Below are 20,308 nucleotides of genomic sequence, written 5' to 3'. Positions count from 1 at the left end.
AGCCACCCAGATGCCCCTCCATTTAGCTTTTGATATTCATCCCTGTTGCTGCTTGTATCAGCAGTTTTTTCTTTTTTTTTTTTTCTTGAGTAGTATTCCATTGTATGGCTGTAACACACTTTGTTTATTAATTCACTGGTTGATAGACATTTTTAATATCTCTAGTTTATGGCAGTGATTAAAACCTCTATAAACATTTGTGTACAGGTTTTTATGTGGACATAAACATATTTATTTTCTTGAGTAGATGCTTAGGAATTGAAACTGCTGGGTCATATGGTGAATGTATGTGTAGTTTTATAAGAAATTGCCATACTGTTTTCTTAAAGTCTCGAGTGTCCTGGAATAATACCACTTTAGCCTGGAGAACTTCTGTAACATTTCTTTTTTTTTTTTTTTTTTTTTTTTTAAGATTTTATTTATTGATTTGACAGAGCGAGATCACAAGTAGACAGAGAGGCAGGCAGAGAGAGAGAGAGGGAAGCAGGCTCCCTTTTGAGCAGAGAGCCCGATGCGGGACTCGATCCCAGGACCCTGAGATCACGACCTGAGCCGAAGGCAGCGGCTTAACCCACTGAGCCACCCAGGCACCCTTCTGTAACATTTCTTGAGGCGCATGTCTACTGCCATTAATTTCTCTTGGCCTTCCTTTTTTAAGTAGGGTGGTTGGAGGTGGGATGTCTGAAAAAGTATTTACCTTCATTTTTGAAAGGTATATTTTTACTCCATATGCAAGTCTGTATTGACTTTTAAATCTATATAATATATATTTAATATATTTAATGTATAATATAAAATATATATATTTAATATATATTAATTAGTATAAAATAATATATTTTATATTTAATATATGTGTGTATATATATGTATACACATACACACTTTGAAGATGTTGTTCTACTGCCTTAAAACTTACATAGTTTTAAACAAGAGGTCTAATTATTTTCCTAGTTCTTTCATGACTGCCATCAAGATTTTCTCTTTGGTTTGACTAATATGTCCGGGAGTTATCCTGCTTAGAATTCTTGAGTCTGTAGTTTTGTGTCCTTCATTATTTATGTCCTTCAGCTCTTCAAATATGTCTTCTGCTCCTTTCTCTTCTTTCTGGGATTTCAGTTACTTGTATGTAAGCAACTCTTCCATACCATGTTTTCTTTTTATTTCACCCCTTTTTCTCCCTTTTGTGTTTCAGTTCATATAATTTATATTGATTTATCTTTAGGGTCATTTTTTCCTCAGCTATGTTTAATCAACTGATGAGTTTGTTGAAAGAATTTTTATCACTGATTCTTTCTGGTATTGCATTTCCATTTTACTATTTCTTATAGATTCCATCTTCCTGTTTAAATTCTTCATCTGTATAGGTGTGTTGACCACTTTTTTCTCTAGATTCTTTAACATAGAAAGTCCATGTCGTGTAGTTGTAAATTTCAGGTCATCTCTGAGTCTGTTTCTGTTGATTCCTTTTCCTCTTGAAAATGGGGTTTTGGTTTTGGTTTTGGGTTGTTTTATTTTATTTTGTTCTGCTTTTCTTTTATGTGTGTCTTCTCAATTTTTTTGTTATATTCCAGTAATTTTGAATAGAACTTTAGAGGCTGATGAGATCAGTGTATTTATGCCATTATAAGGGAGGTTGAGTCAATTAAACAGAACCTGGGCTGACTTGGGGTTTTATTGCTGTGCTTAACTGTCAGTTTATCACAGCTTTCACAACGCTTTGGCACTGGGCTGCTGTTACCTTAGCACAGGGGCCTACATGCCGGAGGGTTTTTCTCAGTGTCAGTACCCAGCAGTGTTCAGTCATCCTGCACAGCCGAGCCCCAGGGTGGTTGTCTCCTTGCGCTCTCGCAGCTCCTCACGAGCCAGATAGCTGCTGTTTGGTATTCTGTACTAGGCTGCAGTGGGGCTAAGGAGGTATTCTGTTCTTCTGGTCAGCCTCAGTCTCCGGGAGACTCTGTGTGCCTGGGCCTCCTTATTGCTTCTGTTCTGTCTCTGGCATCTAAACTCTGAGTGGTTCTGAGGAACCACTGCTCCCTCAGCAGTGGAAAACCTGCATTGGTGTCAGTATGGGGTCTTTGGCCAAAGGTGGTTCTCTGCTCCTCCCCCAGAGAGAGGTAGAAAGGTTGTTTGTTTTGTTTTGTTTTTTGTTTTTTTTGGTTTTTGTTTTCCTACCCTTCTACAGCTATGATTCGTGTTTTCCTGTGCAAGGCGGTGTTAGGCTTTACTTCTTTCTCCTGATGGCCTGAGGTTTTGCTTCCTAGGAGGTTTAGAGACTGTGTAGAAAAAAAACTACACAAATGGACAATTTCCCAGTTGCTATTTAGAGGGTTCTAATGATTGGGATCTATTTTTGATCATAGCTGCTTAATAGAACACTGAATTTTTAAAAGCTCATTGGCAGGTAATTTGCTTTTATTTTCGTATTTCATTTGCTGGTTTTATTCCTGTCTTCAAAAATTATTTCACTAATCCTTACTAATGAAAGATTTTTGTCTTTTGAAATACTTGCTAAACCTTTCTCAGCTTTTGGCATAGTCTCTTTTATTTTTAAGTGACTGTTGAAAATCAATAATACTAAGTGTACTCTTAATTTAAAATTGAGATGTTTATGATTGTCACATTCTTGTTAGAAGGAACAAAACTAATACCCATATGTGATAGTACAACTGTGTGCTTCGCATTTCAGACTCCAGGGTGAACAATGTACATTATTAATACGATTCTGGTTGGTTTGATAAGCCTTATAAATGCCAGACCTCTTTCTTCCTTCCTTCATTCCTTTCTTTCTTTCTTTTTCTTTCTTTCAACTCACATTTTATCTGCAAGAACAAATCCTTCAGCCCTCGGGCGAATGATCGGGCTGGGTAAAAACTTCCTCAGAGGCAGTATTGCATGGACTGGAGCCAGACCACTTGGGTTTTAATTAGTTTTACATCTTAGTAGTTATGTGATTTTTGGACAAGTTACCTAGTCTCTTTATGCCCCAATTTCCTCATCTAAATTAAAGATATTAATAGTATCTAGCTCAGAAGCTTATTACAAGAATTATGAGGGCTAATATACATGAGCACTTAGAATAGAGCCTGGCCCCATAGAAAGTACTGCGGAAGTATTTGCTATAACGTAGAGTTTCATCTTGTGAGTCACAGAGAGCTGCCGATAAGCTGAAACAAACCAAAAATGGAAAGGCAAGGGATTAGGAAAAAATCCTGGTAGGAGATTATTCGGCCATAGGCTTATGCCACAGGTTACTGGGAGGGAAGGACAGGAGTGAACCAGGCACACATCCTAGAATAGACAGGCATGATTACATTTAATCAGATCTCTGCTTCCGATCACACAGAAAATGCTTTTGTGTACTTCAAGCCTGAGCTAAGTCCATGGGGCAGAGGCAGGAGGGAGGGAGAAGTCAATGGGCCAAGCAAGGACTTGGCCAGAAGAGCCCAGGCTCGCTTCTGTATTTCCTGCGTTCTGATCAGAACACAAATAATCTGGAGTCAGACTCACTAATAGATTATTATTCTGGGTTTAGCTATGTGAATTTCAATAATTTATTTAACCCTTTTCAATTTCAGCTGCCTTGTAAAATGGAGATGATAAGAATAAGACTTAGTAAAGTCATTAAAGGAAGTAATCCCCGTAAGGTGCTTATTCCTTAGCTCAGTGCCTTAAATATGGGAAATGTTCTGGATGGTCGCCATCCTCCCTCCTTCCCACTGTCATCATCATCGTCACCATCAGTTGTCATGGGAAATCCCAAGACACTGAAATCATGATCTGACACAGCCTTTGCTTCTCTACTTTTTCTCATTCGTGAGGCTTCTAAAGGAAATAAGTACACAGAGAGCAAAACCAAACAAACTGTTCGCACTTTATTACTATGAAATTTGGCCTTCATATAATAGACCCTGGTTGAACTAGGCTGGTCTGTTTGGAGAACTGGTTTGGCCTTTAACTCAGCTATATACCAACACAGCTCTCCTTTGGCAAGGTAGAGGCTTTCAAAGCAGGTCATCTTCTAATAATTGCAGCTTTATTTCTAATCTTTATGCTTTTTGCTTCTTGTTGCACAAATTGGGGCCTCAAATGATGCTCAATAAAAATGTTGATTAGCAGATACCCTTGTCTCATTTCTCTTCTCAGGGGGTATGTCTTAGTCACCTCAGGCTGCCATAACAAAATACCACAGTTGAGGTGGCTTAAACAACAGAAATTTATTTTCTCACAGTTTTGAAGGCTAGAAGTCCAAGGTCAGGAGGCCAGCATGACTGGTTTCTGGAGAGAGCTCTCTTCTGGCTTATGGATGGTCACCTTTGTACCTTGTCCTCCCATGGCAGGAGCAAAATAAAGTACTTAGGAAAAGCTTTGATCTACTCTGAAGGTGATTAAGCAGAGACCGAGTCCCCAGAATAAATGGATGCCCTTGTCACTTTTAATATAATTTTTGTTCATAAAAATATTTGACTACGAAAAATTAAATTGAAATACTTTCCTTTAGATTTCATAGGATAGCAATTAAGAACACAGAAAAAGAGGCAACATGTGATCCAGATTTTTCTGTTGCACTGCCTGGTGTCAGATTCCTGTTCATTCACTGGTGCTGGGATTCTGGCAAGTTCCCTCACCTCTCTAAGGCCTCAGTTCCTTCATCTGTAAAAAGGGCTTAATAACACTACCTGTCCCTTGGGGCATTTGAGAAAATGTAAGTGATAATCTCTATGAAGTGCTTGGCACATAGCCACCACAATTTATTGAGAACCATCAATACTATTTTTGTTGTCGTTAAATTGAAAGACACTTGAAGGTAATACAAGTGAAGGAAAACAGGTTCCTTCTGGACACACTACTTGAAGTTAAAATAACAAATAAAATTGCCTTACCAAGATATTTCTTTTAGCAAAAGGAATATCTGACCAAATTATTTTTAAAATTCTCTACTACATGTAAAAGTCACCTCAGGATACAGTTTAAAATACATAACATTTTTTTTAGGCCCCACACCCCTCAACTCACGACTAAGATCAAGAGTCACATGCTCCACTGACTGAGCCAGCCAGGTACTCCTAAATTAAATATTTTAACAGTAGCATTAATTTGAAAAATAGAGCCTTGTCACATTCTAATAAGTTGTAACGGTCTAAGAAAGTAGAAAATTACTTACAAGTTTGCGTAAACAATTATAATATATTGTATAGTCTATATTGTAATATAGTTTTAGCTCTTTTGCATGTCAACTATAGTTTTTGAAAAAAGCCTCAAAGCCATTTAAATAATGGATTTTCAAATAGGAACTGTGATGTGTTTCAAAGTCTAGCCAATCCTGTGGTGGAAATATATTTTTTTAAAAAATACATATTTTTAAAGATTTTATCTATTTGTCAGAGACAGACTAAACACACAAGCAAGGGGAGCAGCAGGCAGAGAAGTTGTTCCACTGAGCATGGAACCCAATGTGGGACTGGATCCCAGGACCCTAGGATCATGATCTGAACCGAAGGCAGGTGCTTAACCAACTGAGCTACCCAGGCACCCCTTTATTTTACTTTTGCCCAATGTGGGGCTCGAACTCATGACCTTGAAACCAAGAGTCGCATGTTCTACTGACTGAGCCAGGTAGGCACCCCCAGTGGAAATACCTATTTCTTACACTATTAAAAGATAGGGGTTTTTTCATGAGAAATTATTCAAAGAAGCTGTTATTAAAGCATATGATTTCAGTGGTTAGGCTAGGTGTTTGACTGACAGAGTTTCTTTGGAGAGTATATGTCAACCTATTTTATCAAATAAGAAATCAGATATTTAAAAACATTGTGCCCAGAGATGCAGAGGGACTTCCTGCTATTTAAGAATACTTTGGATTTCTGTGAATTTACAGGTAAATTTATGAATCTAAAGAAACCTTTCACAAGGAAAATGGAAAAATTTCAAAAGCAACTTAAAACTGTAAATACTTTTTTCTTCTTCAGATGACTTATAAACATACTGCTGTCATCTTTAAATTTCTGAAAGATGTGGGTATTTGTATTAATGAGACACTAATTCCTGTTTATTTTTATAAAGGTTCAGAGGTCCAAAGAGATGATATTCTGTGGATAGCCATGGCAGGGACTCATCAGATATGGGCACTGCTGCTGGACTGTGGCAGACTACCAAAGAAAAAGTAAGTGACCGTCTCCCTCTTTGGGCGAACTACATGAGTTCACAGAATCCCCTCTCCTCAGGTCTCTCTCCTCGCAACACCTCTGTGCTAGTTGGGGTGCGCTGGGCTCTGGCACCGTAACAAACACCCCGGATTCTCAGGAGCCTGAGATAAGGTTGGTTTCTTGCCTGCTCACGTAGGTTCGGTGGGGAGCGCTCCTCTGCCGGGCTGTTGGCCAGGCTGATGAAGCAGCCACCATCTGGACCTTTGCCGGTAATCCTGGCAGAGAGAGGGGCGGTGAGTTGCTCAGAAGGGACACACATCAGCTCTACTTAAATTTCTTCAGCCCAAGTAGTTCTTGTGGCCGCCGTTGCTGACTTCCGGGAACGGGGAAGACCAGTCCCGTTGAGCCTCCAGAGAAGTGTTTGGGGGCCCCTCCTCTCCTAACGTGCAGCTCCCGTACCCCTGCTCGGAACGCGGACGTTTGAACGCTACCTGGCAGAGTGCTTAGCGGCTCAGGCTTTGTGGTCCTGCCTGCGGCTGAATCGTGGCTCTGCCGCTCACCGTCCGCGGGAGCTTAGGAGAGCCGGTTTGACTTCTGTGCTTCGGTCTCTTGGATCTATTTCATAGGCATGTTTTGAAAACGAGCAGTACGTATGAAGAGCTCAGCCTAATGCCTGGTTTACACAGTAAATGTAGGAGTTTCACCACCACTGTTGGGGACATAAAAATGAAAAAGTAGCGCATCTGCACAGTTTCTTATACCCCTTCTGTAGAGCCTTGTCTCTTCTCCCTCACGTTCCGGGTAGAACTGACCATATTCTTCTCTATGACCTCATTACCCTCCCTGCGTAGTTACGTTACTGCACTGGTAAGTTCCTTCTCTCCCTGTCTCCCTTCCTCCTTCCCTCGTTTTCCTTCTCTCCCCGGTGCTGTTTCTGGTTGCATTTACTGGTCTCCAGAACCATTTCCTCCTAGCCGGCTGTCCTTAAAGTAAAATTGTCCCTCACGTAAATAAGAGGAACCCAATATCAGTAAAATATGAGGTATCAAGGAAGGCTTCCTGAAAGAAGCTGCTAAATTAAAACTGGATAGAGGAGTAGGACTTAGGAGAGTGGAGGTTTTCCTGGCAAGAAATGACACTAGTTTTGTGAGTAAAAGCCAGATCATGAAGCGCCTTATGTGTCCTTTGAAGAAATGTGAACATTATTCTGCATGCCTTTATGGAAAGTTTTGAGCTAGCTAGTGAAGTGATTAGATCTGTGCTTTTCAAAGAACACTGGCAGCATTTGGCCTGGGACAAAACTAGAGACAGAGATAGCAGTGAGGGGACTATGGTTATCTCTAGGCAAGAGATGATAGCCTGACAGTACAGTGACCAGAAACGTTAACATGAGGCATAATTATAAACAGTAACAGAGATGGCCAGAATGCACTGTTCTAATTGATGGCTATTTTCGACCCATATGGTCAAGAGTGGGCTAAATTTCCAAATAAGTAGAGTTCTCACTCTTGTTCATAATAGGAAAATGTCCAGTTGGATCCCATGGACGTGTATCATAGTTTTAAGGATGCCTGATCTGTATTACTGATCTTCCAGTGGTAAAGACTGCTAACATTTTAGAAGTTACTTTTTCTCCCCACTCTTTCTTTTATTTAATTAAAGAAACTCCTATTTGAGATTAAGATTCATATTAATTACCTCTTATTCGTTTGGCATATTAGCTATCACATATATTTCCCTGACTACATTTTTAAATAAGTTTGTTGAATAAGTGGCTGACTCTTATATAGTCTGTGTCCCTTTGCCTCTATCCCCTGTTCTCTACCTAATTTAGCATGGGGAACACATCAATGAATAAGTGATTGGTGGTCATCCTAGACTTAGGCCTGCTGGGCCATACCTGGAAATGATGATGTACATGTTGTCTCATTATTTTGCATCCTGAGTCAGCTGCTTCCCCTCCCTCAACACAGCACATCACCATGTCTTCCTTCTATTTCCTCTAGCATAAACCTGGAAGACAAAGTGTAAAACTTTTCTTAGAAAAAGAATCATTGCAAAGTCCTTTAAGTAGAAGTTTCCCTATTGTATATAAAAAATTGATTTTACAGTTGATTAAAGCAGCATAATCGTCCTTTAAGAAGTTGAGGTGGGATCCAGATATACCTGTCTCTGGACATTTGTAGAAAACACACACACACACACACACACACACACTATCCAGTCAACGATATGATCATTCTTGTCAGGGATTTCCTCTCTGGCCATTGAGAATAGTTTCAATTTTGTGTATGTCCAAAAAAAAAAAAAGTACATTAATGATTTAGAAAAACTTTAGAAAAAGCTGACTTGCACACTTAAGGCTAAGATCACATGTCTGTTTTTTTTAACAATGTTTATCTCCACCAGTTTCATCACTTAAATTCATTTGATTACTAAACTGGACACAAAATAATGATGTCAATTCCACCTATGAACTTGGCTTTTTTTAGTGAACTGAAAAAAGGAACCTGCCTTCGGTTTGCTGGAAGCGGAAATGAAGAGAACCGAAATAACGCATATCCTCACAAGGCGGGCTTCGCCCAGCCTTCAGGTCTTTCTGTGGCCCCGGAAGATCCCTGGAGCTGCCTGTTTGTCGCAGACAGTGAGAGCAGCACAGTGCGAACCGTCTCGCTGAAGGACGGGGCAGTGAAGCCCCTCGTGGGAGGAGAGAGAGATCCCATGGTAATGTGTGAAGGTCACTTTCGCATGCTACGCCCAGACCTTAGCACGCTTGTGTGTTTCAAATAGCGAAGATTTAATAAATTTCAGGAGAACTAGTTCTTGGCCTGTCCATAAATTAAAGTGGAAGTCGGGCCGAAGGAATTGTGAATATAAAGAAACACAAGTAACAAGACCATCTAAGAAAAGTCAATTGACTCTAATTTGATTACACAAATGTCAAGGCTTCAGGAAGAATGGAAGGATAAATACTGATCACCGAGGGAAGAGGAAAATGTAAATTAGATACTTGGCAGGAGGGTGGAAAGAGCAGCAGATTAGTAGACTTGACTGGTTCCTGACCAGATGTGTGATTACTGTGAATAAAACTACCAAGTGCCACAATTAACACAGGTTCAAAATTCTGTCATTTTTTTGGGTCTAAATTGAATACCCAGGCCGATTTATATGAAATCAGACCCATTTCCCCTTTAAGTAGAATATATAGTCTTTTTATACCCTGTGCGGTAGCACTATAAAAATTTTAATGTGTGATTTTTTTCTTTAAAAAAAAAAAAAGAATTTATTTGCTTTTGGTGATGTTGATGGAGTAGGAGTCAATGCCAAGCTTCAGCACCCACTTGGAGTAACTTGGGACAAGAAAAGGAATTTACTTTACGTGGCAGACTCTTATAATCACAAGGTGAGTCTCAACAGAATTCTAGAATATCCTGCTTTTCATCTGTGGCATTTAAAAGCTGAAAGCTTTGTGAGCCTCCTCCAACTGCCACTTTAAAATAGAGAGGAGTAACAGTCTTTGACAACTAATGTACAAGCCTTTGCTGTTCTTTTCTTAGTCCTTTCTTTGCAAAGAGGATACGATGGCACTCGGAGCTGGGGAAGGGACTAAATAAATCCCCCATGACTACAGCAAAAAATCGTGAATTGCGATCCATCAAAGCTGCCTAGTAACGGTAAATAAGAAGGCAGCAGGTGGCAGGGAAATTAATATGTCAACTAACAAAGGAACGTTTTTGAGCTGTTGCATAGTTGCAGTGCCTGCTAGCAAATAATTCCATTTTCAGCAGCATTTCCATTTTTGTCTCTGTTGCACGAATTATTCAACTGTTGCCATTTTTATTGCATTTTTCTTTTCTATAAAAATGAGTGGAAAATGTTAATACCTTGTGATGACACCATAAATTAACATAATTGAGGCACAATTGGAAATCATTAGGTTTAACATAAGTGGCCAATTCTCAACCCGTGTTAGATGTTCATGAGAAAGAAGAAAGTCTGTTCAACTGCATCTCATTGTGAGGAAAAAGCATAACATTTTAAAAAATTTGATTCCAGAAATAATTTCATCAAAGATTGCTGCTGAAAGATAAGATGTAACTGGGTGTTTTACAGAGTTTTTAGCTCTCAGAATGGAGTGTTTCCCCTGAGTCTGTAATTTGAATATTTGACTTTTCAAGAAAATAGGGAAATGCCTATTTTTTCTTTTAAGATTGATTTATTTATTTGAGAGAGAGTACCTGCATGAGTGTGGGGAGGAACAAGAGAGAGGGAGAGGCAGAAAATCTCAAGCAGACTCCCTGCTGGGCACGGTGCCTGAGGCAGGGCTTAGTCTCACAGCCCTGAGCAGGACCTGAGACGTAATCAAGAGCCAGATACTTGGGGCATCAGGCTCTCTGTTCAGCGGGGAGCCTGCTTCCTCCTCTCTGCCTGCCTGGCTCTCTGCCTACTTGTGATCTCTGCCTGTCAAATAAATAAATAAAATCTTTAAAAAAAAAAAAAAAAAAGCCAGACACTTAACTGACTGAGCCACTCAAGTGCCCTGGAAATGCCTGTTCTTTTTCTGAGATTTAGTAACAATGCTAATAGCAGTCAAATTCTCTGATTTGCTTTTCAGGGCACTTTTCTATACTACGAACGTGAAATTGACCTTCGGATATATACTGCATTGTTCTTTCTTTTTAGATTAAAGTTGTGGATCCAAAAACAAAAAACTGCTCAACATTAGCAGGAACTGGAGAAGCTAGTAATGTTACCACTTCGACCTTTACCGAGTCAACTTTTAATGAACCAGGAGGCTTGTGTATTGGAGAGAATGACCAGTTATTATATGTAGCAGACACCAATAATCATCAAATTAAAGTGATGGATTTAGAAACAAAAACGATTTCTGTGGTAAGCAATCAAAGTATAAGTTAAAGAGTATCATTTTAAGAATGACACTAAAGTCCTCACAGCACAGAAGGAGGCACTTTTGGTCAGATCATCTCTAGGTTAGACGTGAAACATGTAGGTAGAGTAGTGAGTGAATGCCTCCTTCCAGGATGCTCTGTTCTTGGTAAGATAAAAATTCCAGTTGTGACAAGAGTGTTTAAGATACTAGAAATTGGAGAGAATTGGAACTTTCATCTATGTTTAAATGTCTTTAAAAAAATGTATAGACATATACACACTGAACCACAGAACATACACACTACATGGGTTGGGTTGTCTAGGTGTTGTGTGTGTGTGTGTGTGTGTGTGTGTGTGTTTAAGGATTCTTGGATTCACCATAGGAAACAAAGATCACACATTAATCTCTTACCAGATAACTTCCCAAAGGAAACTGTAGGAGCCACACTTCTCAACACATTGAAAATAAGATTGGAAAAAAAACTTATTAAATGGAGTTCTAGTCAATTTTTAAAGATTAGGATATAGTCTCCAAAAATTTTTAAGCTACCTCTTGATATATCACAGTTGGCTGGGGGAGGGGGAGCTTTTTTTCCTAAAATTCTAGGAATTCCCAAAATATATTTTAAAATAAAAATACAGCATACAGTACATAATACAAAATATTATGCCATCATAATATAAGTGTTGTTTTCTCCTGACATAGATCATCTTATAATCAGCAGTGAAAAGTTATAAGTGGAATTATATCCACTGCGTTTAAATGATAAACTTTTACTTTAATTTCCTACCATCTATAAACATACTGGACAATGAACTTAGCTCTGTCTCATTAGTATTGGTAATCTTATAGCCAGGATGAAATACGTTTCTGAACCTATAAAATAACCATGAGGACATCTAAATAAGCACTCTTCTAATTCAGACTAGAAGGGGAGTTAAGTTTCATTGACACAGAATCTCATTTTTCAACTGTGGTTCAAAAATAAGCTCTTTATGATTACTATAATGTACTTGTGCTTGAAGTAACAGATCTTCTTACTTCCTAGCTCCCATTCTTCAGACCTGACAACGCTGTGGTAGATGGCCCGTTCCTAGTAGAGAAACAGAAAACATTACCCAAACTACCTAAATCTGCTCCAAACATTAGACTTTCTCCAGTGGCTGCGTCTCCAGGCCAGACCCTGCAGTTCAAGCTAAGATTAGAGCTCCCATCAGGAACGAAGCTGACGGAGGGAGTGCCCAGTTGCTGGTTTTTAGCCGCTGAAGGTATGAGATGAATCCTGCAGACATTCCAGTATCAAATTGTACTTTCCAGTCTACCTCCCAGTGGTGTAGTGATCTAAATCTCGGAGTCCATTCTAAAGAAGGAAATTGATTTTCCCTTTGAGTACAATATTTTTAAAAATACTCTCTTTTAACTGAAGTAACTTGATTTCGGCTTTTTCTGATTCAGCTTTTTGGTGGTTTTACTGTTCCCTTTTACTCTCCCACGTCTGCGTCTGTCCAGTGCTTCAGCGCTTTCAGCTGGTGCTTACTTCATTTCAAAAGGACTTGATTTACCAGTTAAGCCTGAAGCTACATTTTCTTCTTTAGAGATGCCAGAGGTAGAACTCGAGCCCCATTACTTGCTTGCTATAAGAAAATGGATGCCCAGACCGTGTCTTAAAAGTATGCCATCCAAGTCGACTAAAACATTGTTGAAGGGCATGTAATTGAATACGGATGAATCACTGTGATCGGAATGCAGGCAGAGCCTTTGTCCTTACTCACTACTTTGTAGTCATTTAAGCTAAGAGCACATCCTGTTTGAGTCTATTCTCAAAGTATTCAGTGACTATAAATTGTGTAAAGATTTGAATGTGTATTTGAATCACTGTGTGATCCCAATTGTTTAAGGACTCAGCCTGCCGCTGGCCTGCTGGCAGTGCTCCCCAGCCCCTCTAACAGAGTGGACAACTACTGTAAACTACTAGCAGTCAGAACTAAGGGCTGACTTCTTGTCTCTAATGACCTTCCTCTGGCCTGGTCTCCCACGCTCTTTCACATGTTCTCAGTCTTCCATTTCCTCCCGCCTCCCCCCTCCTACCCTCTCACACACTTCTCTTGTGCCTTCCCAGTCCCAGGCTCTGTGCCTTCCTACCTTGCTGCTTTCTCAGGGCCGCAGCTGCGGTCATGCAGCTACCCGCTGGGGATCCACACCGAGAACAGAGAGATCTTGGTGGTGTAGCCAGGAGGAACTGCTGGGGCAGAGTGGGGAGGCCGGCTCTGGGGTGCCTGACTGAGCCGTGGGAACCACCCCGCCCACCACGAGGGACAGAGGGCTGAGCTCTGCAGGTGAGAAGGAGGGAGAGGTTCAGAGCCAGCTCCATGGACAGGGACAGGGGAGTCCTCAAACCTGGGCCATTCGTCAGTCCTCGACCATTGGCTTAACTGTCGTGCTGTGTCTGTTAGTCGGCAAGCACTTGAGCCGATTGGGATCACGGTTATTTCCCTCTCCGAGTGTAACTAGAGAGCAGTGGGTTGATTTTTAAAATACAATATTGGCAGATGAACATGTTCAAGTCTATTTGGTCCAACACACAGATTAATAATGAGCCACTAGAATACAAAATACAGGTAGTATTAAGGTGAAGTAGTCTGTAGAGAAAATTCCTATTTTATCCCTAGTTTAAAATAGTGGTTCCATTTTCATTGTACATGGGCAAATAAGCTTTCAGACAAGAGTCCTAATAATTTAAGGTTTTTGAAAATTATTTTATAGGGTACATTTGTACATCTGTGATTAAAGGAAGGTTTTTCTTCTTGGCCAATTATTTAGAGAACTTAAAACATCTCTTTATTTTTAACTAAATTTTGGTCTATATAATCTTAAAGGTGTCAGCACATGTGAAGATTTTAAGCTCCCCCCTCCAGAAAGCACCACTGGCATATTACAACTTCACAAATATATACATGTGATATATCTGAAAAATATCTAAAAAGACTTTGTGTTTATTTCTAGAATTGGACATTAAAATAGCACAGTTGTTTTCCTGTTTTGATTTAAAATATAAAAAGTTCCCCACTATTCTGCTATTAGCAAAGCCAACCATGAAGTAAAACATATTCTCCCAAGTAAGCAAAGAAGGCCAAAAAATTTTAAAGAGAATTTTTAAATAATGGTTTAAAAGCTCTTCACTTATTAACTCTTTAGATTTTCACCTTTTCCTTTCTCCTTCCCCAACCTGACATATTTTTCTTAAATTTGATTTTTCAACCAAGAGAGAACTAGAAGCAGTACTGGAAGGGAGATGGAGAGACCTAATAGAAGCAGGTGCTCTGAGTCTGTTGGCCCATCCTGAGGTGCAAAGAAAGAAAAAAGCTAAAAAGTAGATGTAGAATTTCATTACCACTCAGTAGGCGGTCCAGTTTTTGTACTAATGACCCAAGTCATTGAGAAGTCATGAGACTGTGCTCTGCGTCTTCTCTTTAAGATGGCAGGAAAGCATGTCCTGTGTTTTCCAGATGTGGGCTCTTGATTTCTAACCCCTCTTTCAGCTGAAAGTCCATGTAAACATGGCCTTCCTCAATACGACACAGACGTCCTTTCTGAGAGGCACTGCATGAATAAAGACATGTTTAAAATTCTGATACTAGAAGCTTGAAGATTTTTAATGGTTTACTAGACCTGTGTTATAATCTATGTATTTAAATCTACGAAGAGTTAGGTATTAAAATGAGGTAGAATCTTGTGTTTACATTATTGAGCCCATCTGAATAATATATACAGTGTTACTTGTTTCTAAAAATGTATTTCTTGGTTTTTACCTTTGGATATTTAATAATTCATCATGACCTTGACTTTGAAAGTCACCGCAGAGTTGTACATACATTGGTATACCCTAGGTTATTTTGTAGTTGTCATATGCTCTTCCTAAACACTTTATCTGATAAAAATGGCCTTATAGAACTTAGTAGTTTTCATTTTTTAATTTCAAGGATTAAGGATCTATAGGCATATTTGCATTGTTCAGATTGGTTCCAGTAGAAATTTGTAATTTACAGTGTTTAAAGGAAGAATTTTAGTAATTTGATATCAAGATTATTAGCCTGAAAACTTCTCCTGGGTGGTCATTATATCCCATCTATGTCCTTCACACAGAGCATAATGCCTGGAACTTAGAGGCTTTTGTTAAATATCTGTTGGTTGAATGAATTTAGTCTTCATAAGGTTTGTCGAATTACCTTGTCTTCTTATACAGTTAGTAATTTACCTTTTTATTTCCTAGGCAATGAGTGGCTTCTTCAAGGACAGATACCCTCTGGAGAAATAGAGAGCATTTCCAGTCAACCAGCGATCTCACTGCAGATTCCTGGAGATTGCTTATCACTGGAAGCGGTGATATCTATCCGAGTGTTCCTTTATTACTGTAGTGCAGACAGCAATGCCTGTATGATGAAGGGAATTTTGTTCAGTCAGCCTTTACAGATAAGCAGTGCACACCAAGGGGGCATCGCTCCAGTAGAGCTCAGGTATGGATTTTAACAAGCCAGTTAGCTACACGGTCACCAAGGCCGCTGTCCTCTGTCCTCGTCATCACTCTAACTTAGGAAAAGCAGCTTTATTTCTGCTTCTGGATACCGAGAAACCCACTGCTCAGTTCTAGCAACTGATATTAAAATAAAGCTATGCTCCATACTTACTTATCTATTATAAACAAATTCCTTCATTCTGGCTGTGTACCAGCTAAATCACTGACCATCATTTGAACCATGATTTAGTCATCTCTGACGCTATTTGGCACAAAACTTTCATCCACACTGTAGTCTCGAATATTACCATGAAGCTGATTTGCAGTGAATACTGGTAATAATAATGAAACCAAATATTTTAACTAACTTTTTCTACCTTTACTAGCGATGAGCACATTTGAATATATAAATTTCACAATAACTTTAAACAGAACCTAGGATCCGGTCCACATGTTGGTATCAAGACACTTGCTATTCAAAGTCTAAGGTCTATTTTAAGCCAAAAAAAAAGTCTTTACATCACAGTAGAAACTTAAAGAGTATCTGGGTGGTAAATATGTTCTTTGTCCTCTTCTGTGATTCTCTTGGTTGAAAGTGATTTAAAAGAGAGTTTCTATTTTTATTATAAATTATTTGCTATTTTTACATACCATTATTAATGCCTTATAACTCTATTCGGAAAAAGTATGTCAAAGGATATACAGACTCCTTTAACTTTTTCTGAAGGAATACAGTTTTACCGGTGATGAATGGGTCCCCAGAGATACCACGTCTTCCACGGAGAGAGGGACTTGGGGACATATTACTGTCTGTGATACTGTTTATGATAAAGAATAAATTGGGACAGCTGCATCTGAGTAAATGAGTATATATGTTGTAAGCATTAAAATATGCAGATTGGTTGGGGTTTGTGTTTTTTGGTTCCTATATTCAGAACTTAAATTATCATTTATTGTGATGTTTTTAAAAATCAGTTTTAAGCCTTCGAAGAAAATTCTAGTGTGAAGCACTTTCATGCTATTAATATGTATATATATTTATTACTCTTCTTAAAATATTAGGGCTGAAACATAGAGGGCATTTAATGACACTGGGGTTATTTTTAATCCAAAAAGAAATTGTCACTAGAAGATACTGAACGTGTTTTTATTATCATCATTTCCATTTATAGCTATTTAAAAGCTTATTCTTTGCTTTACTGTAATTGATTCAGTATGTTCGTGATTTAATCAGCTTATAGGATTTTTAAAACGTTAGGTAAACTGTATTTATTTATCCAATAAATATCTGTAGACAAGATGGCATAATATGCCTTTCGTGCTTCAAAAGCAGATTGGAAGTGCATCACCTGCCCATTTTTCTTCTTGAAGTAGAGTTTTGAGCATATCAGCTTTATTCCCTCAGGTTACCTAAACCTCTGAAGTAAGGAAGTGTGTAGTCCTGACTTGGGTTCAATTTGTAACCTGCTAATGCTACTTTTAAAGAGATGTAGAAATATACACTTAAGAAGAATCTTGTTTAAAATTATATATAATTACCTCATAAACCTTTTCTTTCCGTGAAAAAACATTCTGTAATAAAGCAGTGTCTAACATTAATACTCTCTTTTACAGAGAATAGGATGAAGTCATGTTTTAATCTCATTTGAAACATAATACTTCTCCTTCCAGTTGGATATGATGAGAATACTTCACTCCCTGAGAAAGAAGTATATGCAGTTTTAACCTAATTCAGAAATACCTGATAATTAATTTTTCAGTATAATACACAAGCACACATATAGTTCTGTATTACATGTTTCTCAGAATCTTTTAATACTCCTTTTGTCTAGACAGTTTTCAGTTAGTATTAGGCTTATACTTTTCTTTCAAAGCATAGTTTTATTGAACATTCTTATTCTTACCCAGTCACCAGTCTGCACCGTTTCTTACATTAAAAATATTATTTATATGGATTTAGTATGATTTTCTGTAAATCCTACTAGAGCAGTATAAATAGGTTCCTAGAACTTATGACTAATATAAACCTCTTACATAAGAGGAAGCACTAGAAAGTTTATTTTTAAAAAACTTGATCCCTGTCTGCCTTCTGTTTTCTATAAGGACTTCCATATTTTTTTAAACTTTTGCTTCTCTTCTTGTATAAATTAATGGCCAGTGATAGTTTAGAAAGAGTCAGGTTTTCGTTTAAGTCACCTTAATCATAGTATCAGTAATGGGGCCTCACACACACTTCGACATCATACCTAGAATCTTTGCCCTAAATTATTGTGCTGCTTTGTCACGATTTTTTCCACTACTCCTTATGATACCGTTTCACAAGTGGTAGAACTTTTTTTCTCTGAATTTATACTCAGGATTAGTATGGTCCCTGAAAAGAATTTTGTTTATCTTAAATATGCCGCCTCAAGCAAATATTTAACCAATTCACAAGGAAAAACTTAACAGTTTAATCATCCATAAGTCTAACTTCAGTAAAGTTCGGTGACTACAAAACAGTTTTCTCCTTGACCATCCTAATACTATAGTCCTAGTATTATTGGGCCTGCAGAAAGCTATAATCTTAACCCAGCAGAAACATTTCGCATGTGTGGACGAACATCTGTCGTGTGTGTGTATCTGTGTACACATGCATAGAAGACAAAGATCAAGTCAAGAATTTCCACCTAAGTTTCTCTCCTGAGCAGTGTAGTTTTGAGTTAATATCACCAAATAACTTACTCTCTACTTGTTTTTCCACGTAGGAAAGTGTTGAAAATACGTATCAGAAATAATTTTCTGCCTGCACAAAATTCACTGTTAGTTTAGCATATCTGCCAATTAAAAAGACTTAAAAGTCTGACCGTTGTATTTGGCATCATGTTTAAGAACAATTACCAAAAAATAAATTCCATATTCACAATTGCATAAAAATACACGGAGAGGAACTGTGTCAACAGTGGTTCTCCTGAATAATGAAATTATGAATATTTTAATTCTACTTGTCTGTATTCTTTTTGCAGTGAACAATGTGTTATTTCCAGAAAGAAAGAAAAAAAAACTGGAAGCATTTTTTTTAAAGATTTAAAACGAACTGAATTGTAAGCGCTCATGTAACTTTTCTAAAGTCATCTTTATTACCAAGGATCAAAACATAGTTTGGAGCCCTTCATTCTGTTGGTTCTCTTAATTACGTGATTTGACGAAGAGAGAAATGATCATGACTTTTTCTTCTGGTGCTTGTATAGTGTAATGTAGTAGAGTGGATGAGAGCACGTGCTTTGCAGGCTCTAGGATTCTAACCCTATGTGATGGGGCTGTTCTACCTGTTTTATGGGGTCACTGTAAGGATTCAATGAAATAGTGTGCGTAAAGCATTTAATAATTAATGGAACTGCCAGTTTTTCACTTAGTTAATATGATATTAATTTATGAGCATAAACACATAGCTTGACATTTTCTTTGCAACTGAAATTTCTAAAGGAAAATATTTCTCAACCAACTATTTGATATGTTAATAATCTCCATAGAGCTGAGGTTTAAGAAGAGAAACTGTTTGTAATAAAATATATTACGATTTTATAAATGATGTTATAGTTAGAAACAAACCTACAGTTTTATGAAAAGTTTCTTAACTAGACCCAGAACTAGGAGTCATAAACTTCGTTTGAGAGGGTCCAGACATACTCACCCTACAGCGATTCCTGTAACACTCTCTGATGGTGCTTTACAAAGTCTTCAAAGTGCCTTCCCGCATTTTTGCCTCACTTGAGCTTCCAAGTAACCTATGAGTCAGGCAAGGAGATGTTACATCCATTTTACAGATGTGAAAACGCGGGTGACGGAACTCAAGTTCTCAGAGTAGTGCCTGATGCCGGACCAGGCTTGGCTCGGGCTGTTGCTTGGCCAGTCGCTTGGAGTGACTAAAAGGTGAATAGTGAGTGATGTACATTTTCTCTGAAAACAGGCCTCCTAATTCCTACCTCTGTTCCTAGATGGAGAGTGAAAAACTGCAGAATTAAGATTACTTCTGTGCATGCTTTCTTCAGCCTCTGCAGTATGTAAATAAAGTAGTACAAACAGCTGAATTTACCGAGTGCTTACTATGTGCCTGGCGCTTTTCTAAGTGGTTTTTATGCATCAACTCATTTAACCCTTACAACAGCCTTCTGAGAGAGAGACTGTTTTTCCTTATCTCCCTGATGACGAAACTGAAAGTTCTGAGCAGTTCGGTAGATTGGAGATGGTGCATTTAGGAAGTGGCGGGGCCGGGGTGAGTCTGCTTCCCCTCCGTGCTACACTGCCGCTGGAAAGTGGGGTTTTTTTTTAGACCTAAATCTTTCAAAGCTATATATAGTAAAGAGTAATCAAAGAATCCAGAAAGTCCTAGTGATGATTGTTTTTGAAATTTAAATCAAATCCATTCAACTGTTAGCTCGTTGGACTTTTCGTTATACACGCTTATCCTTCCTGGCGTGGAACAGTCTGTATACTTCTGTTTCCCAAAAGATTTTATGTACCGTTCTTAAATTCGGATATTATCCAGAATTTTTCTTGGCAGACGGAAGTATTAAAGAATTTAAGTAGATTTTTCAGTTTTAAAGTTCCAACAATGCTATTTTAATTGGTCTTCAAAAGGTAATTATAAGACCTTGTCATAAAGGATAACTGAATTCTTAGTACAGGGTTGTCTCAGACCCCAACCATCTTCATATTAAAGAAAATTCTGTTTTTAATAACCGAAATGAGTTCAGAAGCATAACATTTGGCCAGCCTGTT

General features: G+C 38.3%; 1 protein-coding gene across 1 annotated transcript in view; it reads left to right on the top strand.

The window, feature by feature from the left end:
• NHLRC2 (NHL repeat containing 2) overlaps positions 1-16,560 on the top strand; it is a 56,996-nt gene extending 40,436 nt beyond the window's left edge. Inside the window, exons 6-11 of the mRNA XM_032879426.1 lie at positions 6,064-6,163; positions 8,639-8,870; positions 9,427-9,549; positions 10,830-11,039; positions 12,086-12,305; positions 15,308-16,560. Coding sequence (XP_032735317.1) covers positions 6,064-6,163; positions 8,639-8,870; positions 9,427-9,549; positions 10,830-11,039; positions 12,086-12,305; positions 15,308-15,564 — 1,142 coding nt within the window. The 3' untranslated portion in view covers positions 15,565-16,560. The remainder of the gene's footprint in view (positions 1-6,063; positions 6,164-8,638; positions 8,871-9,426; positions 9,550-10,829; positions 11,040-12,085; positions 12,306-15,307) is intronic.
• Positions 16,561-20,308: the final 3,748 nt, after the last annotated feature.

The sequence above is a fragment of the Lontra canadensis genome, unplaced genomic scaffold (assembly GCF_010015895.1).
Source record: "Lontra canadensis isolate GAN:19392208 unplaced genomic scaffold, GSC_riverotter_1.0 scaffold3, whole genome shotgun sequence".
Taxonomy (NCBI): Eukaryota; Metazoa; Chordata; class Mammalia; order Carnivora; family Mustelidae; genus Lontra; species Lontra canadensis.
The sequence above is the reverse complement of the archived record's forward strand: the minus strand, read 5'-3'. Positions and strand labels throughout refer to the sequence as shown.